Source organism: Acomys minous, assembly GCF_964271855.1.
Source record: "Acomys minous genome assembly, chromosome: 7".
NCBI lineage: Eukaryota > Metazoa > Chordata > Mammalia > Rodentia > Muridae > Acomys > Acomys minous.
The window spans coordinates 94,429,815-94,457,768 of NC_140488.1; the positions used below are offsets into that span (position 1 = coordinate 94,429,815).

The 27,954-nt window shown below is 42.1% G+C and overlaps 1 protein-coding gene across 13 annotated transcripts in view; it reads right to left on the bottom strand.

Annotated features, from left to right (window-relative positions):
* Nucleotides 1–27,954, bottom strand: part of REPS2 (RALBP1 associated Eps domain containing 2) — a 213,779-nt gene that overhangs the window by 25,345 nt on the left and 160,480 nt on the right. For all 13 annotated transcript variants that reach the window (XM_084790161.1, XM_084790163.1, XM_084790171.1 and 10 more), the window contains one exon: nucleotides 334–417. In XM_084790161.1, coding sequence (XP_084646287.1) covers nucleotides 334–417 — 84 coding nt within the window. The remainder of the gene's footprint in view (nucleotides 1–333; nucleotides 418–27,954) is intronic.

Consider the following 27,954-nt stretch of genomic DNA (forward strand, 5'->3'; position numbering starts at 1 on the left):
AGAGGTGCTAGGAACTGAATCCAGGTCCTATGTAAGAGCAGTGAGCGCTCTTAACCACTGATCCATCCATCTCTCCTGCCCCTCCACAACATTTTTTTGATCTTGCCAAAAGCAAGGCAGCTATGCTTAGTTGGAAGGTTGAGAAAAGCACAAACATCCAGGGGTATCCACAACCCAGCTCCAAAGCCTTCAGGATCCCAATCTTCAGAAAGAATGCATACTTCAGGACTGTGGACCGTCACACTCATCTTGGTAGAAACTTTCAAGTGATAGATTTGTAAGATGCCCAGAGGTCTTTATGCTACCACGGCAGCATCTTTCTGCTGTACCTACCTTCTTTGCTGGACTGCCTTCTGTAGCTTGGGAAGGAGCTCTGCTTAGCTGAGGATGTAAGTCAGCTTCAGACACTTGTTCAGACTGTAACAAGATCAAAGAGAAGGTATAAATGCAAAAACCCAACCACGTAAACATCTGACCAAGAATACTTCAGAAAAGACTCACTCAGAGAAACTAAGTCACACTGATGTAAAGCAAGCACGGTTGCCCTTGGGGAAACCTTTCGCCACAGACCTTGCTAGTCCCCTCCATGTCTCCTTCTAGTATCGTTCAAGAAAAGGAACCACACATGAGCATCTCATATATTTTCACATACAGATTTCTTAAAAGCTAACACTTTACCCCCCCCCCAACATAAAAGTTACCAGAGGAGAAAGGGTTAGGAAAAGACTTAAGGAGCAGCGAGAAAAACAATCAGCACTGTAATTTCTAATATTAAATTCCTAATAAAGAAACATTGTATGGGCTGGAGAAATGGCTCAGCAGTTAAGAGTTGCATTTCTGGAGGACTGAAGTTTAATTCTCAGCACCCACACCAGGCAGCTCTCAACCATCTATAACTCCAGCTCTATGAGATTAGATGTCCTCTTCTGGCTTCTGCAGACACACACACACACACACACACACACACACACACACACACGCACGCACGCACGCACACACACACACACACACACGCACGCACGCGCACACACACACACACACACACACACACTTCTTTTAAAAACTGAAACACCCTGATAAACATAGCCATTTACATTTTAAAAAGGAAGTATGTGATGGGTGTAGTGATCAGAAAGGCTGACTATTTAGTGCACAAAGACTGATGAGGGATACCCCAAGCACTTCAAAACACATGCAAATAGAAAACAGGATAAATGGGTCTTAAACATAAGGCTCCCCATGTCCCCCAGCTTGCTACCTTCACCTGTGTCAGAGCACTCTGCTTTCAGTTGTTATTACCAGTGGTGCCAAATATTAACATGATGAGAAAGCCAGCTGCTTAGAAGCAAAGTGACTTCCACATTTCACTGGAATCAGTCCTTCATTTGCCCCCAAAAGTAATTCACACCACAAAAACGTACACTGTAACACACACTGCCACTCTGCCCCTTTCATGGCTGTCTCTAGCCTCCTACAGTGCACCTTCTTTCCCATCATGCTACTGAACAGGGTGGCTCCTAGGGTGACTCTCTGGCTGCCTCTTGTATTCTCCTCATTCACCTTCCTTCCAAAATGGCACCGTTGGTGGTCTCAGGTGGCTGGAAGTAGCAATCTCCTAGCTGTAATTACTCTATGCCTGTTCTGCTCTGTCTGCTTTTACCTCTGAAATGTGCGCTTTCTTGGGGTTCCGTGTCTTCAGTCCTCCTGCCCCAGTTTTTCCCTTCCTCATTCTTTCCCAGGGCAATTCCATCTGCTCCTGAATCTTACTTATCTTTCATCAATTAACTAATATATTTATTGTGTGTGCAAGCACATATGCACGTGTGTCATGGTACATGTGTGGAGGTCATGAAGGACCTTTTGTGAAGGTCAGTTCTCTCTTTCTACCATCTGGATCCCAAGGATCCTGCTCGGGTTGTAAGGCTTGGCAGCAGCCACCTTTATCCACTGAGCTACCTCACTGGCCAAATTATTTATTTATTCATTTCACAGTACCGGAGATTGAACCTAAGGCTTCACACATGTGAGGCAAGCACTCTCGCCCAATATCTCTAGGCCCTGTCCATGCATTTTATCCTGAACAGATTCCTACCTCTTTAAAGTCTATATATAAGTAATCAACATGTCTGGTTTCAAGTTCCATGTATTTCTTACAGCTTCTCCTCCCATTAGAGATGGCTGGTGTTCATGCTGCTGCTGTTGCTCTGATTAGCCTCTATGACAAACTGAATTCTATGTGTCATACACATATTGCTCAAGTGTTCTGCGTAAGTTATTATGCCATATCCTCACAGCCTTAAGAAGCAGTGATTTACAAGACATGTAGAGATAAAGGTAGAGACTGAGGGAATGGCCAACCAATGCTGGCCCAAGCTGAGACCCACCACATGGAAGAGAGCCAACCTCTGACACCATTAACAATACTCTGCTATGTTTACAGACAGGAGCCTAACTTAACTGTTCTCTGAGAGATCCCACCTAGCAGTTGATTGAATCAAATGCTGAGACTCACAGCATTAGGTGGAGCTCGAGGAGTCCTGTGGAAGAGTGGGAGGGAAAGATAGAAGGACCCAGAGGGGACAAGAATGCTACAAGAAGACCAACAGAGTCAACTAACCTTGTCCTATAGGGGCTTACAAGATGGAAACATCAACCAAAGAGCATGCATGGACTGGACCTAGGCCCCATACACACATGTAACTTACGGGTAGTTTAATTTTCATGTGTAAGTTGAGTGGGTACTGTCTATGACATGGACTCACTTCCCCCTAATGGGGCTGCCTTGCCTGGCCTCAGTGGATGAGGAGGAGTTCAGTCCTGATGCAACTTGATGTGCTGGGGTGAGTTGGTTGGGGGGAGCTCTCCTTTTTTGAGGTCAAGGGGAGGCAGGGTTAGGGATAGGTGGGAGGGTGGACCAGGAGGAGAGGAGAGAGGGGGCTTTGATAAGGATGTAAAGTGAATATATAAATTAAAAATAATTTTTAAAAACAATCTCAAAAAAGGAGTAGTGATTATTCCCAGCCTACCGATGACAAAATTAAAAATAAAAAAAGTCAAGAAACTCACCCAAAGATCATATAAATAGCAGGGTCTGAGGCCAGGTTTCAAGCTCCAAAGCTAGGCTCGTTACCATGGTCTCAAGTTCTAAAGCTAGGCTTGTTACCATGGTGCATGCAATACAGCCTCAGGCACTCGTAGACCTCAATGCTGTTTCTGCAAGGCATTATTTATCAAACAGCTGTGGCTGGCTGGCTATGCTGGCATTCAAGGATGAACAAAATCTAGCCTCTGCTGACAGCCATCTGGGAGTCCAGTGGAAGAGGTAGATAAACAGAGATGCACATTTCAATGCAATGTGGTAGAGAGAGTGGGGAGCACTCATTCTTGTTGGACAGTGAAGACCTAGGAGGTGACACTGCAGCTGAGGTCTGAGTGAGATGTAGTATGTAGTCAGCTACAAGAGCTATATGTGTGGCTAAGGAGAGAGGTAGGTCCAAAGGAAACTCACAAAGGCCTACTGTGCTGGCCAGTCTTTATAAACTAGAGTTGTCTGAAAGGAAGGAACCTCAGTGGAGAAGATGCCTCTGAAAGATACAGCTATAAGGTGGATTAGTGAGTGATGGGGAAGGGCTCAGCCCATTGTGGGTGATTCTAGCCTTGGGTTCTATAAGAAATCGGGGTGAGCAAGCCATGATAAGCAAGCCAGTAGCCAGCACTCTTCCATGGCCTCTGCATCAGCTCCTGCTTCTACGTCCCTGCCCTGTTTGAGTTCCTGTCCTGGCTTCTTTCAGTGATAAACTTCAATGTGGAAGTATAAACCCAATAAACCCTTTCCTCCACAACCAGCTTTTTGGTCATGGTGTTTTGTTGCAGCAATAGAAATCAGAGGTAAGATGCTTATATATACTCAGACAACTAGAATTTTAGCTTGAAATATCACAGAAGATTGAGGCCAGTCTCTCAGACAGGAAGTGCAGAAGGAGCAGTGTCTTAGGGTTTTATTGCTGTGAAGAGAGACAGCATGGCCATGACAACTCTTATAAAAGGAAAACATTTAATTAGGACTGTACAGTTTCAGAGGGTTAGTCCATTATCATCATGGCAGGAAGCATGGCAACATGCAGGCAGACATGGTGCTGGAGAAGGATTTGAGAGTTCTACATCTGGATCAGCAGGCAGGAGAGAGAGAGAGTGAGAGAGAGAGAGAGAGAGAGAGAGAGAGAGAGAGAGAGAGACAGAGAGAGACAGAGAGAGAGAGAGAGAGAGAGAGAGAGAGAGAGAGAGAGAGACAGAGACAGAGACAGAGAGACAGAGACAGAGAGACAGAGACAGAGACAGAGACAGAGAGACAGAGACAGAGACAGAGAGAGACAGAGAGAGAGAGACAGAGAGAGAGACAGAGAGAGAGAGCACACGCCAGTGGGCCTGGCTTGGGCATTTGAAACCCCCAAAGCTCTCCCCCAGTGACACATTTCCTCCAACAAAGCTTCACCTTCTTTCTACTGCCACTTCTTAAGCATTCAAATACATGAGTCCATGGGGGCCATTCTTATTCAAACCACAAGCAGAAATAAGGAGAGCTTATTTTGGGGGTATGCCAAGTTCAAGTAAGGCTCTCCAGGAGCCATACATTGTCAGCAACCCCCTTGTCCCTGGGTGCTCAGAGTCACACTCCTTGGAGTCAAATGTCAGGTTTCCTAGCAGCTTGAGAGCTCACCACCCACTCAAATACAGGGCTTCTGCTGAAGAATCCATCTCAAAGCTGAGGTTCCCTCCCACCTGACACTTGCAATTTATTACTTGGAAGGTATATGCTCTGGCCCCAAGTCTATGCATGCCGGCCGCTGCAGGGAGTACAGGTGTGCAGGGACAAATCCCAGCAGGCAGGCAGGCAGGCAGGCAGAGGAGGGGCGGCAGGTCCAGGTATTCTGCCTTTTGATTTGCCAGTTCTCTCTCAGTGCAAAGCAGGCAGAGAAGTGTGTCCTCCACCGATTCCCTGTGGAGAGGAGTGATGTCTCCTTATGGAAATACTGAGGGAGATGGCAAACTGACCTTTTCGGCATAAATGCGGATTGTGAGCCCAGCAAGAGAAGTAGACTGCCTTTGTTTTTGCCACCTTAAAATAAGCAGCAATCAGGTGGAAAGCTGAGGGAGCAGTGGTAGGGCTCTCTGATTTGGTATTTTTCCATTTACAAATGTACCTTCCTGAAATTATGTGCAGTTGCCTAGGTATTCTGCTCTATGACTACAGACAAATAGCTGCACAGCATTAGAGAGAATCTCGCCCGCCATCAGTGTCCTTCAGAAGCACCTCAGAACCTTCCAGCCATTTTTTACTACCCCATGGCTGATTTTTTAAAATATTTTATTAACTTATTCATATTACATCTCAATTGTTATTCCATCCCTTGTATCCTCCCATTCCTCCCTCCCTCCCATTTTCCCCTTATTCCCCTCCCATATGACTGTGACTGAGGGGGATTACCTCCCCCTGTATATGCTCATAGGGTATCAGTCTCTTCTTGGTAGCCTGCTATCCTTCCTCTGAGTGCCACCAGGTCTCCCCCTCCAGGGGATGTGGTCAAATATGAGGCACCAGAGTTCATGTGAAAGTCATACACCACTCTCCACTCAACTGTGGAGAATGTCCTGTCCATTGACTAGGTAGGGGTTCAAAGTTTACTGCACGTATTGTCTTTGGCTGGTGCCATAGTTTGAGCAGGACCCCATGGCCGACTTTAAATGGGTTCATCTAGTGACTATTCAAAGGAATGGATCTTGCCAGGCATGGTGACGCACGCCTTTAATCCTATCACTGAGGAGGCAGAGGCAGGCGGATCTCTGTGAGTTCAAGGCCAGCTTGGTCTACAAAGCAAGGATAGCCAAGGCTATTACAGAGAAACTCTGTCTCAAAAAACCAAAAATAATAATAATAATAATAATAATAATAATAATAATAATAATAAAAAAAAAAGGAATGGATCTCACAAATGGATCATAGGAATTCAGAGGGGGGTCCAGAAAGTGGCACAGGGAAAGAAGACTGGCTCTGTGGTATGAAAAATTTGAAAAGGAGATTTAGACATGGAAAACTGCCTCATCACAATACACTCTCACACTTCATGGAAACAGCATAAGCTTCATGGTTCACTTCAGGCTTAGCCACTAGGTGGCAGCATAAACTGGGGAGGTTCCTTTGCTATTTCTTTTTTTTAATATATTTTATTAATTTATTCATATTACATCTCAATCCTTTGCTGTTTCTTCACACTTCCATAAATTATCAGTTTTAGAAGAATGATCATCTGTAAAAGCAGGAAGGCCTCAGAAGCTGGCTTCTTCCTCTGTGGATTCAAGAAAGTGGAGGTGGGAGAGACTCTACCACCTCCACAATATGGCCTTCCCCCAAAGTCTTGGTTCTATAAACTGAAATCCAACTCCTATACCAATGAAAGAAGCATATATTTGGTTTATAACTAATGTAACAAACACCAGTCATGCCTTTGTGGCTCCATGTGAAACAACATATACTCAGTCAGGATGTAGAAGCCAGGTCACTGAAGCTCAAAATACATATGTATATGTATTTATATATTATATATAACATGTTATATTTCATAACTTTTTACTTTATATTAATTGTACATAACAGGTTTGATTATGACATTTTCATATATACACAAACAGGTATATGTATGTATATACATATATATATGTAATTTTGATCGTATTCACCCTGTCACACTCTCTTGTCCCTCTCCCAATCACATTGATCCTTTCCTCTTCCTTATGAGTCCCTCTTCTATATTTATGGTTTGTTGTTGTTGTTGTTGCTTTTGTCTTTCTTTCTTGGCAGTTCAATGAGTTTCAGGGTTGCTTATAAAAGCCCAGGTGAGAGGACCATTTACAGGAACACAAACAACTCACTAGTCGCTACACCACTGAAGAAAAGCTCTCTCCCTCTTTCAGCCTCTATTAACTACCTATAGATGCTAAGGGAGGGGTGGGGCTTCATGAGTTCCTCCCCCTTCCACAACAGCTTCTATTGGGCCCAATTGTGTGCTGATCTTGTGCAGGTAATTACAAATTCTGTAAGTTCAAAAGGGCAATGACCATGTCATTTCACAACCCCCCAACTTCCTCCAGCTCTTACATTCTTTCCACCCTCTCTTCTGTGATGCTTCATACACTTTGTAGAGGGTGATATGGACATCCCATTTAGGGCTGCACATTCAACAATCTCTTATTTTCAACAGTTTGACCAGTTACAAAACTCTGTATTAAGCACCCTTCCATGCAAAATGTAGCTTCTTTGACCAAAGCTGACAGCAGCACTAATCTATAGCCATAAACATAGTTTCCTATCAGGTAATATGACAGGCACATCATCTCCATTTAACAAAGCAACAGCAATGGGCCTGGTAAATGGATCAGTGGTCAAGGGTACTTGCTGTTCCTGTAGAGGACCCAGGTTCAGTGCCAGCACCCATGTAGTGGCTCATAACCACATGACTCTAATTCCACGGGATCTGATGCCCTCTTCTGGCCGCCACAGGCAACAGGCATGCCAGCATTGTGCTCATTCATACACATAAAATAAAAAGCAAATATTTTTTAAAAACAAACAAATTATTAAAAAACAGTAGTAGTTTCCCTAATGGGGCCTACTATCTTCCCAGCCACTGGCTTTTGGTCACATATATATCATGTTTTAATGTTAACATTCCTCTTCCTCTAATATAAATGAAAACATTTTTACTCTGGATTTACAATGAAAAAGCCTCATTACATAACAAAGTGATACTACTTTGGATGTGAAAAACAAACTTTGTATATTCCCATGGCTGATGAGACAATATGGCCTTTCCTTAGCTGGCTTACCAGAAACAGTCATGGGCCCAGAGAGGCTTCTGTGCATTCATTTATTTAGCCACAGAGTTTGGGGTGGTTTTTTTTGGGGGGGGGGTCTTTTGCCTCTTTTGTCTCTTGTATGCTAGGGACAATGGTAAAAGGCGAATAGCTGTCAAAGGTCCCGTGGTGCCCCGCTTAGATCACCTTTATAGAGATGGTATACCCATCCAACTAGCTGCTCTGAGTGCTAGCTACTAAGGTCTTACAGCTGCTATCTTCTCCATGGAGGGAAGCTGCCTCCCAACCTCACCCTCACTAGTCCACAGATAATGACTCACTTTAGTTGGATATAAAGGCAAGTTCCATGCCTCAAAGGGGATAACTCTGAGATGTAACTTATGTACCAAAATCCTCCTGTATATATTAGGCTTAGCTTTTTCCCCTTCAGCATGCTCCCATCTCTTCTTTCTGTTTTCCCCCTGAAAAGCACTCCCTTAATAAATCACTTTCTGAGATTCTTCACCTCAGACTCTGCTTCTAGGGAAGCTGACATGAGGCTCTACACAACATGCTCCCAGAAGAGGGGAACTTCAGGTGAGGTTGGGTTTTTTATGGGTTTTTTTTTCACTTTACATCCCAATCACAGTCTTCCCACCTCTCCTCCCAGTCCCACCCTCTTCTCCTTATTTCCCCTTTCCACCTCCTCAGAAACGGGGAGACCCCCACTCTGTACCAACTCACCCTGGTACATCAAGTCACATCAGGACTAAGCACATCCTCTTCCACTGAGCCCAGACAAGGCAGCCTAGGTAGGGGAAAGTGACCAACAAGGAGGCAACAGAGTCCAAGTCAGAGACAGCCTCTGCTCCACTTGCTAGGGACCCACATGAAGACTGAGCTGCCCATCAGTTACTTATGTGTCATGGGCCTAGGTCCAGTCCATGCATGCTCGTTGGTTGGTGCTTCTGTCTCTGTAAGCTCCCACAGGCCTAGGTTAGTTGAGTCTGTTGGTCTTTCTGCTGTGTTCTTGTCCCCTCTGGGTCCTTCTATCCACCCCCTCCCCGTCCCCTGCAAGTCTTCCAGAGCTAGACTCCCTGAGTTCTGCCTAATGTTTGGCATCTGTTTCAATCTGCTGCTCGGTGGAGCCTCTCAGAGAGTTCTTAAACACTTTTTCCTGGTGTTTGTTTTTGCCTCTCTCTCTCTCTCTCTCTCTCTCTCTCTCTCTCTCTCTCTCTCTCTCTCTGTGTGTGTGTGTGTGTGTGTGTGTGTGTGTGTGTGTGTGTGTGTGTGTGCATGTGTTTCTGTCTCTTGTATCACTTGTCCTGTAGGAAGCCACTTGCCATGTTATAAAGGACACCCAAGCAGTCCTAACACAGGATCTAAGCAAGGAAGTGAGGCTTCCTGTCAGTAAGCCATCTTAGCAGTGGATCCTCCAGGTCCTGTTGATTTTTCCCTCCTGCTATCTTGACAATAGCTTCAGGGGAGACTGAGTGCGAACCATCAACCATCCTATTCCCAACTTCTTCATCCAGAGACAGTTACACATGTTAGTTGTTCACTTTTCCTTTCTGAAGGTACTCTGCTGCTCAGAATTTGGGATCTGGTTAGGGTAGAGCAAGGGGGAGAATATGGGAGAAGAATGCTGGCAGGGCTGGACTTGCACTATCTAAAGCATATTTGATACTATTCCCCTACTTCTATACTTTGCCCTACATTGTACCAGGAAGAAGCATGGGAATAGCTAATCTTTTTGGTAAACTCTTAATTCCTTAAATTACATTTCTTCCACTAAGAAATAGCATAGCACTTCCTGTTTTTCTGACCAGACTTAGCCCTGTATATGTAAATGTTAAGAATCTGAAGCTTTGCCTGAGGGCATTGGGCTATGAACAGACTTTATGTAGAGAGTGACTTGATTTTTGATGCATTTTCAAAAGATTATTCTGGATCCAGTGAGTGGAAAGGACTGGAAGAACCCACATTGAGCCAAGGGAATTCCATTATGATGCTGAAGAAGAAAATGAGACAAGAGTCGATTGTTATGGAAGCCATGTTCCAGCCAGGCATCGTAGTACATGCCTGGATCTGAGGCAGGGGAACTGCAAGGTCAAAGACAGCCTGAGCTATTTATCAAGACTCTGTCTCAAGAAACTAAAATAAACAAGTAAATAAAACAAGCCTGGTCGACAAGAATGGGAACAGGCAGTTATGAAAGCTATTTAGATTAGAAACTGGATAAATGCTTGGTAACTGATGAAATATAGTTAGGTGAAAACAAAAAGAACAAAGATAAGGATCTCCAGCTTTGACCTTGGATGATGGGTAAATAGTTGAGAGAGAAAATAGCTCAAAGCAAGAGGAGAAAATTATGGGCATACAGAGACTGAATCTAATTAAGCAGGTGCCTCACAACACAGCGCTAGAATGACACATAATGCCCTGTGGCGATAGCTCTCAAATGCAGCTCCCCAGGGAAGATTAAGGCATGAATTGTCTAGAGTCGGGACATGCAAGCTTTTTCCATAAAGGGACATACAGCAAATATTTTACGTACGGGTCTCTATTTGCCACACATAAATACAATGAATTGGCATTGCTGTGTTCCAAGAAACCTTATTCCAAAATTTGATGATAAATAAACTTGGCTGTAGACTATAGTTGCCCGCCCTTCATATAAAAGGATATATATAAAGATCAGCTTGCACCGCCTCATCCATCTCTTCCTTGAAGCTTCATGGAATACATTATACACATTCCATGCTCTGAAATGCACATCCTAGACTCACTGGCTTCAGATCCTTCTTTTTGTGTTAGTCCTATTAGCATCCAGCAGAAGTAATGCTCTATGGAATATACTTTTAGGACACTGAACATGGATTGGGTATTACTGGGATGGAGAACATACGATTTGAATTCAGTGACATGGCCTACTGTGCTGGCTAGTTTTTGTGTCAACTTCACACAAGCTAGAGTGATCTGAGAGAAAGGAACCTCAAATTGAGAAATTGCCTCCTTAAGACTGGGCTGCAGGCAAGCCTGTAGGGCATTTTCTCAATTAGTGATTGATGGGGGAGGGACCAGCCCACTTGCAGGTGGTGCCATGCATAGGCTGGTGGTCCTGGTTTATATGAGAAAGCCATAAGGAATAAGCCAAAAAGCAGTACTTTTCTGTTGCTGTCAAGAGACACCATGACCAAGGCAACTTATAAAAGAAAGCATTTCATTAGTGGCTTCCTTACAGTTTCAGAGGGGGAATCTATGACCACCATGGCAGGAAGCATAGCAGCAGACAGGAAGTCAGGGCACTGCAGTGGTAACTGAGACCTTACATCCTGATCCACAAGTTGCAAACAGAGAAAGATCACACCCAGGAAGGGCTTCTGAAACCTCAAAGCCCACGTGCAATGACAACATCCTCCATCAAAGCCACACCTCCTAATCCTTCCCCCAAACAGTTCCACCAACCGGGGACCCAGCATTCAAAAATATATGAATCTATGGGGGTTATTCTCTTTCAAACCACCACGAACAGTAACGTGGAAGCACAAGAAAAATAAACCATTTCCTCCCTGAATTACTCTTAGTTGAGATGTTTCATCCCAGCAATAGTAACCCTAACAAAGACACCCACATTCCATCCTTGGTCAAAAACATAACAGAGACTTTCAATGTGGCTTACCAGGTAAAAGCACCTAACACCAAGCCTGACGACCTGCGTTCAATCCACAAAACCTAAACAGTAGAAGGAGAGAACCAACTCCCAAAAGTTGTCCCCTGACCTCCAAATGTGCAACATAGGGCATGTACACATACACATGTGTGAGCAAACACACACACACACATAAATGTTAACAAAAACCTTTAAAACAGAGTAGAAATCATCTATGACATTGATAAATTATGGGTTTTTAACTAACATAATACAACACAATCAAATTCTTGTTCCACTAAGGCAAGCTAGCTCAATAAAGGGCCTATTCCCAGATCTGAGCCCAGGTGCTCATCACATGTCCCACATGGAGTACTTCATCTTGCATCTCACACTAACTCAAAGCCTTATAGTGAGACCTCAAGGTTTGCTGCATACAACACAACCCCTCTACCAGGCAAAGGTTTTCATCATAGCCAGTTTAGTACAACCATAGAGAGTCTGCGCTGGGCACAGTGACATTCCAAATCTTCCAGCCCAGTGCTTCCCAAATATAGCTGGCAGAAGAGAATTGCCTAGGGAAGCTTAATAAACTACGCATATCAAGACAGTACTGCAGACTTTCCTCATCAGAATTCTCCTAGGGATAGAGCATTAGGAACAGATTTTAACAAGCCCCTGTGTGATTTTTATGCAGCCAGCCCAGACCAACTGGGGGGCACTGATAGACCAAATTCTTCATTTAAGAGATGGAAAAATCAAGTCTCCAAGATGCGAGGCAGGCCTGGGCCACAGGTGCTCTTGAAATGACTGACTAGGCTTCTGAGTTGTTTGCTCAGCTACTTATATGTCGGATTGGAAAGTAAGTCATAAAACTCTGTAAATGCGTATTAGCAGTAAGACTTGGTTTAAAAGCTGATTTTGGAACAAAAACATATACTGTTTTTTTTTTTTTAAGTTTTACTACAGAACTTTGCCAAGGCATGGATAATTGGTGACTTTTAACATTTTAAATCTCCATACTATTGGTGGTTTATAAAAAAGAAACTCAAGCATTGTTTAAAACTGAAGATCCCAGAAGCAACAGCTACATTCCAGAGTGGTAAGTGGACAACCCTGCAGCAGCCTTCTGAGGATTTTCAGCATCATCTCAACATCCTAAATGCCAGTGAGTGCCTGATTTACACCTGGCCTCATCTTTGTTCAGCACGGTCTCACCAGAAAGCCAAGTAATGCAACCTAGGCAGAAGATGCAGAATCAACAGGCAGCAGCTCCCTAGCCACAGCAAACACTGCAGTTCCACAACCAGTTTCCAGAGCTTCCTAAGAACTCAACTCTCTGCCAGAGTGTTTACTACAATCCACAACCCATGTTACCTGCAAAATAGAGAAATAGAAGTGTAAGCCCCTTGAAAGCACAGTGTGTGCCTTTTTTGTTAGCCTCTACCAAGGGCCTAGTCTACTTTCCATCAGACAGGGGGTATTGTAATCAGCAAGTGGAATGGGACAGCAACAAATGCAACTCTTTTGTGTGCCATGAAACAAGAGGCAAGTGGAATAGCAGAATACAACAGGAGCTGGGTGCACACTATAGAGTCAAATCCAGTTTGTGTCCTTACTAGGTGCATAAGCTGGTCACATACGTGATCTCTCTAAACCCTGATTTCTTCATCAGCAAAATGAGGATAATCTATCTAATTCATAGTACTGTGAGGATTAAGCAGAATGTCTGTCCAGAATGCTAAACACAATCGCATAAGAACTGTTCAATAAGCCAGGTGTGGGCTCATGCCTTTAATCCCAGTATTTGGTAGGCAGAGGCAGGCGGATCGCTGTGAGTTCGAGGCCAGCCTAGTCTACAAAGTGAGTCAAGGACAATCAAGGCTACACAGAGAGACCCTGTCTTGAAAAACCAAAAAAAAATTTTTTTTAAAGAACTCTTCAATCATGGCAGAAACTACTATAATTAGGACTAAAAGTACAATAGATTTCTTAGGCACAGTTTCTGTTGTTGTAAATAGCAGCCAATTCAATGACTGGAAGGGACATTTTCTCCTTTATGGATTAGATGGACCCCTATAGCGAAACCTGCTGGTTCCAGTTGAGAGTAAAAGTGACGAACTATCCACAACCCGGATCTGTGCGCTAAATATTATTCCTATCTGTACAGGATGGGAGAACAATTGTAAACTTTGAGAATTCATGGCTACCCCAGCTCCAGCCATCTCAGCTAGTTTGCACTGGGCACCTCTGAAGCACCCGTTCCTCACAGCAGATCAACCTAACATGGGGACAGCACCAGGGCAAAGAATGCCAAGGTTCCCTATCATAGTTCAGTGGTACCAGAAATCAAGAACTGTAAACTAAAACCCTGGGCTCAGTAATCACATGGCCAAACCTCTGGGAGACTGTGGAAACCCACTGGATTATGGACAATATCCATGAAGCACACTGGTTCGTACATATAAAGGAAGGTGCTTTACCTGGGGATAAAATAAAATATTTTTTCACCATGACTGAACTTTGGTTTCTTCTGTTTGCAATGTCTAGGAACAGAATAAAGGTCTGAGCTGAATCCACAGACCATTCTCTCTATCACACCTACAGTGGAATACAAAGCATGGTCCTCACAGACACAGCTGTCAATGGCAGGCTTCAGAGTTGAATTCCCCATGAGTAGGTTGGATAAAGATGCCTTCTGCAAGCCTCTGGCCTCCCAAGCTCATAGTGAGGCTTTGAGAAAGCTTCACTGCTTCTCCCCTATTGCTGACTCCAGTGACAGAGTATTAGAATAGGATCTTCTCGGGTCCTGGAAACCTACAAGAAGAACTTTATGACAGGCAGATCTGGGTCTTGGGGTCCTTCTCAAACTAAGGCACCAGCCACAGAGAATATAGGCAGTAAACTTCGAACCCCTACCAAGACCTAGCCGACGAACATGATATTCTCCACCGTTGAGTGGAGAGTGAGATCTGACTCTCACACGAACTCTGGTGCCCCTTTTCTGACCACGTCCCCTGGATGGGGAGGCCTGGCGGCACTCAGAGGAGGGATAGCAAGTTACCAAGAAGAGACTCGATAATCTAAGAGCATATATAGGGGGAGGAGGTCTCCCTCAATCACAGACATAGGGGAGGGGAGAAGGGGGGAAGTGGGAGGGAGGGAAGAATGGGAGGAAACAGGGGAAGGGCTAATAATCGAGATGTGAAAAAAGAAAAAAATAAAAAAAATTATTAAAAAAATAAAAAAGAAAAAGAAAAGAATAGGATCTTCTCTTAGCTACTTTTAGCTCACAGTCAAGCTATTACAAATGTCCAAAGTTGGGTTGACTCAGCCCTTTCTGCATGAGCTTTATCTATGAGAGGACTATGGCTTTAAATTTTCAGTTAGGAATAGCTTTCCAACAAGGAACTATTTTTTAAAAATGTAGGAATTGGGAAGCAACTCTAAACTAAGTTAGCGCTGATGGAATTGTGCAAGTGAGTGGGTGGAGAGATGGCTCAGCAGTTAAGAATACTTGTTGCTCTTGCAGAGGACCTGGATTGGATTCCTAGCACCCACATGGGCAGCTCACAATCATCTATAACTCCAGTTCCAGAGGCTCCATCACCCTCTTCTGACCTCCACAGGCACCAGGTACACATGTGGTTCACAGATATGCAAGCAACATCTATATACATAAAGTAAAAGAAATAAATCTGGTTGAGCATTGTGATGCATGCCTTTAATCCCAGCACTTAAGAGGCAGAGAAGGTAGATCTTCATGATTTCAAAGCCAGCCTGATCTGCATAGCAAGTTTCAGGCCAGCCAGGGCTATATAGTGAGATCCTGTCTCAAAAAATCAAAAATAAATAAATCCTAGGGAAAAAGAGAATGTGCAAGTGGAAATGTAGGGCAACTAATGAAGTATGCCTGTACTAACACCTTGTAAAATTGTGTTGTAGTGTCTATGAAAGCTGAACATATACCCAGATAATTCTATGCTTTATAACCAAAAGAAATAAAAATGCATCCACTCAACAGCTTGGACATGATGGAACAGAGTAGCACTATTCATCATTGACAAAATCTAAAAACTACTCAATATCCATCCACAAGAGCAAGCTACAATATTTGCATACATAGTAGAATATTATACAGCAATGATCACATATGGTAATTCAAACATCACATAAACAATAGCAGTCAGACAAGAGTACACATTACACAATTCAACATAGACAAAATAGTAAAGACAAAGGTAATCTATACTGTTAAAAGACACAACAGTGTTAATCCTAAATATAGAAGATAAGTATAGGAAAACAGCATGGGGTGGAGGGTATGTCTGGAATGTTTATTATATTCCACTTCTTGATTTGTGTATATATTACATGTGTGTGTTCATCTTTCCAAAATTCATTGAGTTCCACACTCAATGTAAACCTTTCGATATTTCTATATTATGTGTCAATAAAAACTTTAAAGCATAAATCCTGTAGAGCTAATTTTCTGCAATGTCCCTAAAGTGCCATCTAGTGGCAGAAGCTTAATGTATACAAAAGAGAAGATCACCTCAAACAACCGCAAAGGTTGTTTTAACAGATGTATAGGGATTGGGTTAAAGCAGTGCCCTAAACTAAATGTGGTCCCAAGGGGTGGGTGCTCTTGTTCCTTGCTGTAGAGATTCCCCAGGAAGGAGTCAGAAGCAAGAGAAGCTCCAGCACACAGCAAGTTGGTACCAGTTGCTGATGATGCACACCTCTTCCTCATTCTACCTGTCATCAGCATGATGGGAACACTGGAATATTACCACGACTAATAGCACTGATGGCCCAAAACTGAGGCTTCCCCAGAATCCTCCAGAAAGAGGGGTAGCAACATACCACTATGTTGTCAGCAGAGTGGGGCACTTTGGAGGGAGTTGAGAAGAAAACTTGCTTTACTCTGTTTGCTCTAGCTACCCTTGTTTAGCTCTTTTAAGACAGCAAGCCTTTAAAGCTGCCAGTTGAATAAAAGATACTTATCAAGAGTTTTTCTGGTAAAGTCTGAAAAAATGGTTCATCTTGCTCAGATACAGGTCTTCAAGAGAAAAAGAATCTACAAATCATACACACACACACACACACACACACACACACACACACACATCGTGATCATTGAGTTGGGAGACTGTAGGGTCAAAGGCTGATAAGATGGATGGTCCACCCTACTTTTGACACATTCATCTCATTTGCATTAGTTTCATTTATGTTAGAATTCTATTTAGACTTGTATTCTCCATGAGAGAAGCTTGAAGAAATATGGCCTAGGCATGCCTCTTGCCAACAGATTCTCCTCCCTCTCATTTCTATTATGAACAGAGCGATATGGATTAGCAATGACACAAGCAGAAGACAAGGTCATAGGTCACAGACATGAATAAGGAGGTGATTTTAAAGCAGATATGCTGCCAGTACCTGTAACCCCAGCACCAGGGTGGCTGAGACGTGAGGACCACAGGTTACAGGTTAGCTCGGGCTACACAACAAGACTCTGCCTCCCATAAAGCAAAAACAAAATAAAAAAAGGGGGGACTGGTTACGTGGCTCAGGGGTTTGGCCCTCCCACATTACACCAAAAAGGAAAAAATGGGGGGGGGGAACTAATTCAACTACAAGTGATCATGTGCTCCAGTCCAGCATTCGTTCTGAGCTTGTGGCCGTTCTGGCTATCCTGAGTCTCCTGTATTTTCTAACTACATTTCACCCTTTTTTTTTCACTTGGCCTGGAGTGATAATAATTATAACATCTGCTATCAACTGTGTATGGCTGGTCATAAGTTAGGCATTAAATGGCCTAAAGACTTTCACTCCTTTAGTTACAAAATATATACTCCTACAATGTCCACTTTTAAGATGATTAAATTGAGGCAGGAAGGCACTAAGTACCTTGCCCAAAGTCTCAAAGCCAGTAAGACACAGATTCAAATCCCAAGTCCATGTTCTTAGTTCCTTTCTCTGGCTGCATCCCTGATCTCAATTCCTATTGTCTTCCACTGTCATTACCCATTAAGGCCACAGTACATTTAGGACTGCTTCCTGTTTTCTGTCACTATCTGGTGATGAAGAAGGAGAGTGAAGAGAAGAGAAGCAAGGACTTCAGGAACCTAGAAATCAACCGTAACTCACCCCGCCATGGGAAACAGTGAGCTATCTTGTTACTCAGGGAGAAATTAATAGCTAGCTACTGCCTATAATCCTTAGCAGTGAAGCAGGAGGAGACAGATGGGCTTAAATGAGACACATAGAATAAAACAGTTATATAAAGGTGCCATGAGAAAGTACAGAAGATATGGTTTAGGACATGGGCTGCCTTCTGAGAACAATGAACTGTGAAGGAGCTACAGGACAGAGCTATTACACCTAGCTTCATATTCCCATTTTTCTTAGCAAAGTATGGCCCTATTCCATTAAAACCTGATAAAGTTATTGCACAAACAGATAGGAGTGACAAGAAAAAGACATGCCAGCAAAGCAAGCTTTATGCAATGTGACACTATCAGGAGCATAATGGGAGGGGTACTAATAAAAAAAAGCAAGCAACACTTGTTTAACTATATTAATAGCAGCTTTATTCATAATAGCCAGAAACTGGAAACAACCCTAGGTGTCCCTCAACAGAAGAATGGATTTTTAAAAATGGTACATTTACAAAAAGGAATACTACTCAGCTGTTAAAAACAAGAAAACCATGAAATTTGTAGGCAAATGGATAGAACTAGAAAATATTATCCTAAGAGAGGTAACCCAGGCCTAGAAAGACACACATGGTTATGTACTCACTTAAAGTGGATATTAGCCATGTATTACAGGGTAGATATACTACAAATCATGGGCCCAAAGAAGCTAAGTAACAAGGAGAGTCCAAGGGAGAACCCTCGTTGAAATGAATCTCATTTAGATGGAATAGACAGTGGAAGAGGAAATAGAGAGGGTGTGGGAGGGAAATGAGGGGTGGATCAGATGTCGGGAGAGTGAGGAGGGGAGATTTGAGGGCCTGTACAAAACATGAAAGCTGAAGGAAGGGGCTTCAGTGGGACAAGCTGAAGACCTGAGACAGGGCAGGCTACAGGAGGATGTGGGGATGTCTCTAGCTGGGCCTCCTAGCAGTGGGAGGCATGAGACTGAGGAGGTGACCTTCTAGCCAGTCAGGACCTATAGTGGTGGGACGGGAACACCAATCTACCTATAAAACCATCAAACCAAAATTGACCCTGCCTACAAGATGTACAGATAGAGTAGAGACTGAGGGAATGACCAATCAATACCTCACCCAGCCTGAGGCCCACCCCATAGGAAAGAGCCAACCCCTGACACCATTAACTATGCTTACAGACAGGAGCCTAACTTAACTGTTCTCTGAGAGACCCCTCCCAGCAGCTGATCAAATTAGATGCTGAGGCTCACATCTATGCCAAGCATTAGGTGGAGCTCAGGGAGTCCTGAGGAAGAGTGGGAGGGAAGGATAGAAGGACCCAGAGAGGATAAGAGTGCTGCAAGACCAACAGAGTCAACTAACCTCGGCCCATGGGGGCTTACAGAGATGGAAGCACCAGCCATAGAACATGCATGGACTGGAGCTAGGCCCTGCTGCCTTGCCTGGCCTCCGTGGATGAGGAGAAGCTCAGTCCTGATGTGACTTGATGCTGGGATGGGTTGGAGGACTCCCCTTTTCTGAGGAGAAGGGGAACAGGGATGGGGGAAGAGGGCGGGAGGGAGGGACTGGGAGGAGAGGAAGGAAAGGGGCTACGATAGGGATATAAAGTGAATATACCAATTAAAAATGAATTAAAGAAAACAAATCGCTAGTAATGGGGTAAAGATGTTTCATTTAAAATGTTTTTTAAATAAAATACATTCCTGATGTATCTAGTTGGTTGATAAGAATATAACTTGATTCACAGAATGGTGCTTTGAATGAGAAGAGCCTCACATAAACTCACATATTTGAACACTCAGTCCCCAGTTGGAGGCTGTTTGGGAAAGTTATAGAACCTTCAGAAGGTCAAGCCTTGCTGGAGGAAGAATGTCACGGGGGTGGGCTTTGAGGGTCTACAGCCTTGCCCTACTTGTTGTTCATGTTCTCTCTCTCTCTCTCTCTCTCTCTCTCTCTCTCTCTCTCTCTCTCTCTCTCTCTCTCTCTGTCTCTATCTCTCTTTCTGTCTCTGTCTCTCTCTCCCCCTGTGTGTGTGTGTGTGTGTGTGTGTGTGTGTGTGTGTGTGTGTGTGTGTGTCTCCTCCCTACCTTCTTCCCTCTCTGTTTCCTCTGTGTGGATGAAAATGTGATTAGGCAGCTTCCTGCTTTTGCTACCATGCCTGTCTGTGCCATGCCTTCCTCCACCATTATGGACTCTAACCCTCTGGAACCATAGGCTAAAATAAACCCTTTATTCCTTCAGTTGTTCTTAGTCAGGGTATTTTATCACAGTAACAGAAAAATAACTAGTGCACATAGTATAGCATCACAGTGGGAGGTGGTACTTGGGGTAGGCAGCAGAGTTAGGGTCACAGCTTTGTCATGGTCCTGCTCTGGGTGACATTGCACAACTTCCTAAAGGTCTCTGAGCCTTAGTTTACTTATCTTCAAAATGAGGCTAGCAATGGAGCCCAGAGCCATGACCATCAGAAGGATCAAATGGGTTAGCATTTATAAAGCACTTCAAAGAGCATTGTCACATAAGCACCAAGTATTTGATAAATGAACTTAGTAAGGAAGGTTCACATGCTCTCTATGGTTTATAGACTTCTCAAATCAATTCTATAGTGCACAGAAATATTAATCATACAAAAGTTGTAATTTTTTTCCTTTTGGAAAACATAATAAAGGTTACACATAACCTTTTGCTACAATAAATATGGATCCCAGACCAACATAAAAGACTTTTAGGGACAGGATGATTTTATAAGCACCAGAGATGGCACTTTTAGATAAAAATAAAGAGGACCACATTTAGAAAATGACTGGGAGTAACAGGGACTAGAAATTCCTGTCACCTTTTGATTAGCAGACTTCTAATTGGTGACTTAGAGCAAAATTATTTTCTCTTCATCTAAACATTCATCATAAAATTTCTAACACTTTCTCCAGAAACTTTTTCCAGCTTTCCTTGTCTACAGGAGAAGGCTCTGTTACCTACTAGCTATGAGACTGTAAGTAGCTCACTTCCAATTACTAAAACTCAATTTCCTTTATGATAAAATGAGAATGAAATGACACACAAAAGCATAAGCATGAATGTGTTCACATTAGGTAGACTTAGGGCATACTCAGGAACAAGCCAAAGGCTCCTATAGGTGAACTCACAACTTGGTAAACCAAACTAAGGTTTCTGACATGGATGGAGGCGGCTTTGCCTTTGCGTATAGCACAATGGCATGGATTAAAATGCCTTGACTGGACAACAAGATAGTGGTTCAATGGGTAGAAGTGCTTGATGTACAAGTCTGATGACTGAAGTTCACTTACTGGAACCTATGGTGAAAGCGCAGAACCAACCCCATCCCCCACCACACCAATATGTGCACCCACATTCACACACACACACACACACACATACACACACACACACACACACACACACACACACACACACACACACACACACACACTCCCTCTCCCCCCCCCCCCATAAAATAAAACACTCCATGCGAGGCGAGGCACGAAATGGTATCAAGCTCATCCCTTGAAGCGAGACTACAGGGGCGCTTTATTGCTTGTAGTACTAGAGTCTGTGAATGTGCTCAGGCTGTATTCTCAGGCTGGTAAGCAAACATACAGGCCCTAGCTTAACAAAGGTTTAACTTAGGATCTGTCAAGTTTATAAGTATTCAAAATATCCCAGTAATCATCATGCTTTTCACTTTCAGTATAATATCTAAATTACATAAAATAGTCAACAGTTTATGACAAAACAGGTTTGTGCTAAATGGTTTGGGGCTCCTGTAGCCTAATATAGGCATTCTCAACATATATGAGATAGGTTAGGCTAAATTATAATGCTGAACAGGTCAGAAATACTAAATGTATTTTTAATTTATACTATTTTCAATTTACAATGAGTTTATGGGGATGAAATCGTGTCATAAATCAGGGAGCAGGGAGTATTTGTATATTATCACAGCATGGGACTGGGATAAGCCACCATCTGGGACCATCTTTTAGAACTCTTGATAGCCACACTAGATAAAAGTGCTCTACCTCAAGTCAAAGAATTGGCTCCACACTGAAGGTCATAGGTGTGGGTCTGGGGTAGCCTGGAAGTACTAGAAAGGAAGAACTGGGACAGCTATGAAGGAAGTTAAAACACAAAACTCAAAACCTGTAATATATAATCAAAATCAGAGGATACAAAGCCTAACATTAAAACAAATATAATTAGCAAAAAAAAATTCACTCCTAATAAAAATTAAAACAGAAGCTATGCATGGTGGCACACAACTCTAATCTCAGCACTCAGGGAGGCAGAGGCAGGCAGATTTCTGTGAGTTCGAGGCCTGCCTGGTCTACAAAGCAAATCTAGGACAGCCAAGGACACGTAGAGAAACCATGTTTTGAAAAACCAAAAATAAAATAAAATAAAATAGGACAAACTTAAAATGCACATTTCTGTCTAGAACTTTCCAAGATAAAAGTGGGCAACTTGTGAAAGAAAAAAGAACACTTGCTATCAGGTGGCCTGTACCCTCCAGTACTTCCAGTCCCTGGGGACCTGATGACCTTTTCTGACCTCTAAATGCTACTGAACTCACTGAGCTCCACACAGACACTCATACACATAATTTAAAAACCAAATCAAATCTTGTTTTCTATGCTGTACACAGCTATGCAGACTATTAAGTTAGAAGATGATCATTTCATCTGGGGCTAGCGCATTACTAGAAATAATAGAAGTGCTGAAAGGCATACAGTAATATGGCCAAGTGACATTCAGGAAGAAATAAACAGAAAAGCAAAACCCATGGAGATATGGCTCTGAATGTTCTAAAATTAAACACATGATTTTCCAGATGGAAAATGTACACTGTCACCTGGCATAAATAAATTTAAATCTATTACTAGTCACATTATAGTGACATTAAAATAAAACATCGAGACTACAGTTTTAAAAGCTACCCCAGAGAAAAGGCAAAGTCACTCCAAAGGAACTAGAAACTAGGTTGGCAGTAGGCTCTTCAGTGCTAGCAGTAGCCCAATAAATGGCAGACAGGAAGGAGCTAGTGCATTTTAATGCTGAGAGAGAATAACCTGCAGTCTAGAATTCTGATCATAGGAAGACTAACATTTAAGAGCGAGGGCACTAAGTGTTGACCTATCCAGAGAAGTAGATGAGGTGGCCTGTTTCCATAAACTACTTATTTGAATCTGACAACTCCTAGAATTACTCTAACTACATCAGTACACAATGTCTCCATTTCTGAGAGCATGTTCTCTTAAAGGGGCTTCCAATAGTCATTTTAGTCTGGCAAAGCTGCAAATGACTCCTTAAAATTCCAGACATCATATCAGAGGGTTTCCGCCCTGTTTTCTTTGATTATTAAAAAAAAAAAGACATTTTTTCTAAAACTGTATTTCTCCCACCACAACAGCTATTTTTAAGCTTCCACCAATCCCTGTATACTGTACCACTAAATGCTTAACAGAGCACAGAAGATCCGTTTCTGTTCTAGCATGCCTAGGGCTGTAGGTACACAGAGCAGGTGAGAGCAGGGAAAACATGGCTTAAGCCAACCTGTCCCTCAACTGTGCTTTATGACTATCCATCTACATTTTTAATGCAACAGACTCAAAGGCCTTCATACTAGGACCCATCCCACCTAATCCTTTCACTTTGCAGAAGAAAAAATAGGTCCAGGGGAAGAATTTACACAGTTCCTCCAAGGTCACAGAGTTACATTGGAGGAGTGCTAGGATTAGTGCATGGATAGACTCCTTCATGATAGCCCATTTAACAGTGTTGAACAGCATCATCCTACAGAAAGATAAATCCTTGGTTTACATCTTCTTTTTCTGACCACTGAAATGTTCATTAACATACTTCTGGCCTACATTGCAGCACAAAACAGTCACACTTGGGGAAAAATTAAAAGTGGCATCTTATGTGACAAATTTTGTAAATTCACTTCAAATTAATTTAAGTTTCTCATAAATAAAGATATTTCTAATTTTTTCAAAGTTTCATACATAACATTCTCCTTTTTCTCCTCCCTATAATTCCTCCCATGCCCATTAATTGTCAAATTCAGGTCTTCTTATTCTATAATTATTACATATGCACAGAGAAAGAAAGAGAGAGAGAGAGAGAGAGAGAGAGAGAGAGAGAGAGAGAGAGAGAGAAACTTACAAACACAATCTGCTGAGTTCTTTTAGTGTTGCTCATGTGTACATGTGTGTAGGGCCAAATACTTGGGACTGGATAATCTATTAGGAGGCTTGCCCCTGTAAAAGAATGTGTGTGTGTGTGTGTGTGTGTGTGTGTGTGTGTATGTGTATGTATGTATGTCTTAGCAGCCACTAACTGTCTATAGCATGTCCTCTAGGTATAGGGCAATGTGAGCTTTCCCCTACCCACGATGGAATGTCCACATGGCTACTGGTGCTATCATTTTCCAAGTCTTGTTTAGACAGGTATATTGCTGAGATTTCATGGGTACAGCTTCCCTGTCTCATATATATATCACTAACATGCAACAAATAGCCTGGTCCTCTGTCTCTTATGATCTTCTCCCTTTTCCTCAATGTTCCCCTAGCCTTAATTAGTATGGGAAATTCTATTGTAGATGTATCAGTTAGGACTGGGCATCACACACTCTGTTGGTCTCTTCAGTTGACCAAAAGTGGCTTCTCATAATGGTTTCTGATGGTTTTTTTAAAGCTTCTTTGAAAGGAGGTGATAACTCTACTTATCTGTGGGCAAAGGGCTAAGTATTTAGAATGTAGTTAGAAATTATACTGGTTTAGGGAAGTTGCAGTAGTAGCTTCTCTAGGGTCTAAGGCCTCACCAACCACAGATAATAGGCCAGGTTTACAGTATCAGATATGAATCCCCTTCCACTGAGAAGGCCTTAAGTCCAATTCGATAGCTGTTGGTTACCACCATTGTTGTGCCATTGCTGTGGTTCCTAGGCATCACAGCTGGTTAAGATTACTGATCCTCTTTCTTCCTTGGCAGCTTCTATTACCATATAAGAAAAGCTAGTCTTCAGGGAGGAGGCTTCCAGGTCAGACCCAGCTCAATTCTTCTAAGTTCTGTGTCCAAAGCAAATGGTGTCTTCGACAATAGGCTTTTACATTCAGTTTCTTGGAGGCAACCAAGGATAACAGCAATAGCCTATACTTGCTTTAAGAGTCTATGAAATATTATACTTAGTGAGACAACCCAAACCAAAAGACAAACACTGTAAATTCCCTTATTTGTGGATTCTAACTCTTACATCTTTAGATGTGAGTATATAACACGGAGTAACTATAGATACAAGGAAAGTAAAAAGGAACAATGAGGTTGGGGGAGAAGGAGATCTACAGAGCGAATAGTAGGATACCAGTGCTAAAAGGGGGGAAATGAGAAAAGGATAAGGGAGGGGCCTTAACTTGGTAGGGAGGGGTGGAAGACAATCTATAAGGAGAGGGAGAGAGATAATGCTAAGAATGTTGAAAAAGCCTTGGTGAATCATTATTTCATGTTTACTTAAAATTACCTATTTTATATGTAAGTGTATGTGTGTGTGTGTGTGTGTGTGTTTAGATGAAGATATGTCACTTGGGATAACAATGCTCACCCCAGAAGCCATAAACTAACAAAAACCCCAGTGACAGACATGAAAATCCTCCTTTTGATGGATAAAAGATACTTCTTGATACATTATTAAATTTATATTTTGAAGACTAAATATTAAGAAGTGGAATGTAGGGGGATGGAGAGATGGCTCAGCAGTTAAGAGCATTGACTGCTTTTCCAGAGGTGATGAGTTCAATTCCCAGCAACCACATGTTGGCTCACAACCATCATGATGTGATCTGATGCCCTCTTCTGGCCTGTAGGGGTACATGCAGGCAGAACATTGTATACATAATAAATAAATCCTTAATAGTCACTGGTCACTACTATCTCTCAACATAAATGGTCTCAATTCTCCAACAAAAAGAGACAGACTAACCAAATGGATGCATAAACAAGATCCAACATTCTTCTGCATCTAAGAAACACATCTCAGCCATAAGGACAGATATTACCTCAGAGTAAAAGGCTGGGAAAAAGTATTCCAAGCAATGGACACAGGAAGCAAGCTGGTGTAGCCATTTTAATATCTAATAAAATAGACTTTACACCAAAACTAATCAAAAGAGATGAGGAAGGACACTTTATACTCATCAAAGGCAAAGGCAAAGATGACATCACAATTCTGAACATTTATGCTCCCAATACAAGGGCACCCACATTTGTAAAAGACCTGTTAACAAAGCTTAAACCACACATAGAACCCCACACACTAATAGTGGGAGACTTCAAAACCCCACTTTCACTGAAGGATAGGTCATTAAAACAGAAACTAAACTGCGAAATAATGACATTAGCCAACGTCATGAATCAAATGGATCTAACAGATATCTACAGAACTTTTTGTCCAAACACAAAGGATTATAACTTCTTCTCAGCACCCCATGGAACCTTCTCCAAAATAGATCACATATTAGGTCATAAAGCAAGCCACAACAGATTCAAGAAGATTGAAATAATACCATGTATCCTATCAGATCACCATGGTCTAAGGCTGGACTTCAACAACGACAGAAATAATAAAAAGCCTACACACACATGGAAACTAAACAACTCTCTACTTAATGACACCTGGGCCAGGGAAGAAGTAAAGAAAGAAATTGAAGACTTCCTGCAATTCAATGAAAATGAAGGAACAGCATACTCAAATTTGTGGGACACATTGAAGTCAGTGCTAAGAGGAAAATTCATAGCACTAAGTGCCTTTTAAAGAAATTGGAAACATCACACATAAGCAACTTAACGACACATCTGGAAGCCCTAGGGAAAAAAAGAAGCAGAAACACCCAAGAGGAGTAGACGTCTAGAAATAAACTCAAGGCTGAAATCAATAAATTAGAAATAAAGAGAACAATTCAAAGAATCAACAAAACTAGGAACTGGTTCTTTGAGAAAATCAACAAGCTAGACAAACTGTTAGACAAACTAACTAAAAGGCAGAGAGACAGTATTGAAATCAACAAAATCAGAAATGAAAAGGGAGACATAACAACAGACACTGAAGAAATACAAAGAATCATAAGATCCTACTTTGAAGGCATATATGTCACAAAATTTGAAAATCTAAGGGAATGGACAATTTTCTTGATTGATTCCATTTGCCAAAATTTAATCAAGATCAGATAAACAAATTAAATAGTCCTATTTCTATAGAAATAGAAGCAATCAGTGATAGTCTCCCAACCAAAAAAGTCCAAGGCCAGATGGTTTCAGCACAGAATTCTACCAGACCTTCAAAGAAGAGCTAATACCAACACTCTTCAAGCTACTCCAAAAGATAGAAATGGATGGAACTTTCCCAAATTCATTCTATGAGGCCACAGTCACGTTGATCCCCATAAAGACCCAACAAAAAAAGAGAATTTCAGACCAATTTCTCTTATGAACATTGACACAAAAATACTCAATAAAATACTTGCAAAACGATTACAAGAACATATCAAAGATATCATTCACCATGACCAGGTAGGCTTCATTCCTGGCATGCAAGGATGGTTTAATGTACAGAAATCCATCAATGTAATCCACCATATAAACAAACTGAAAGAAAAACACAACATTATCACCTCCTTAGATGCAGAAAAAGCATTTGAAAAAATCCAACACCCATTCATGTTTAAAGTTTTGGAGAGATTGGGAATACAAGGCACATACCTAAACATAAGAAAGGCTATATACAGCAAGCCAATAGCCAATGTCAAATTAAATGGAGAGATACTCAGGGAAATTCTTCTAAAATTAGGGACCAGACACGGCTGCCCACTTTCTCCTTATCTCTTCAATATAGTTCTTGAAGTTCTAGCCAGAGCAATAAGACAACAAAAGGAGATCAAGGGGATCCAAACAGGAAAGGAGGGAGTCAAATTATCCCTATTTGCAGATAATATGATAGTGTACATAAGTGACTCCCAAAATTCCACCCGAGAACTCTTACAGCTGATAAACACCTTCAGCAAAGTGGTTGGATACAAAATTAACTAAAAAAATGTCAGTAGCCTTCCTATATACAAATGGCAAACATGCAGAGGAAGAATTTAGGAAAACCACACCCTTCACAATAGCCACGAGCAATATAAAATATCTAGGAGTAATTCTAACCAAGCAAGTGAAGGACTTGTTTGAAAAAAAAAACTTTAAATCTCTGAAGAAAGAGAATGAA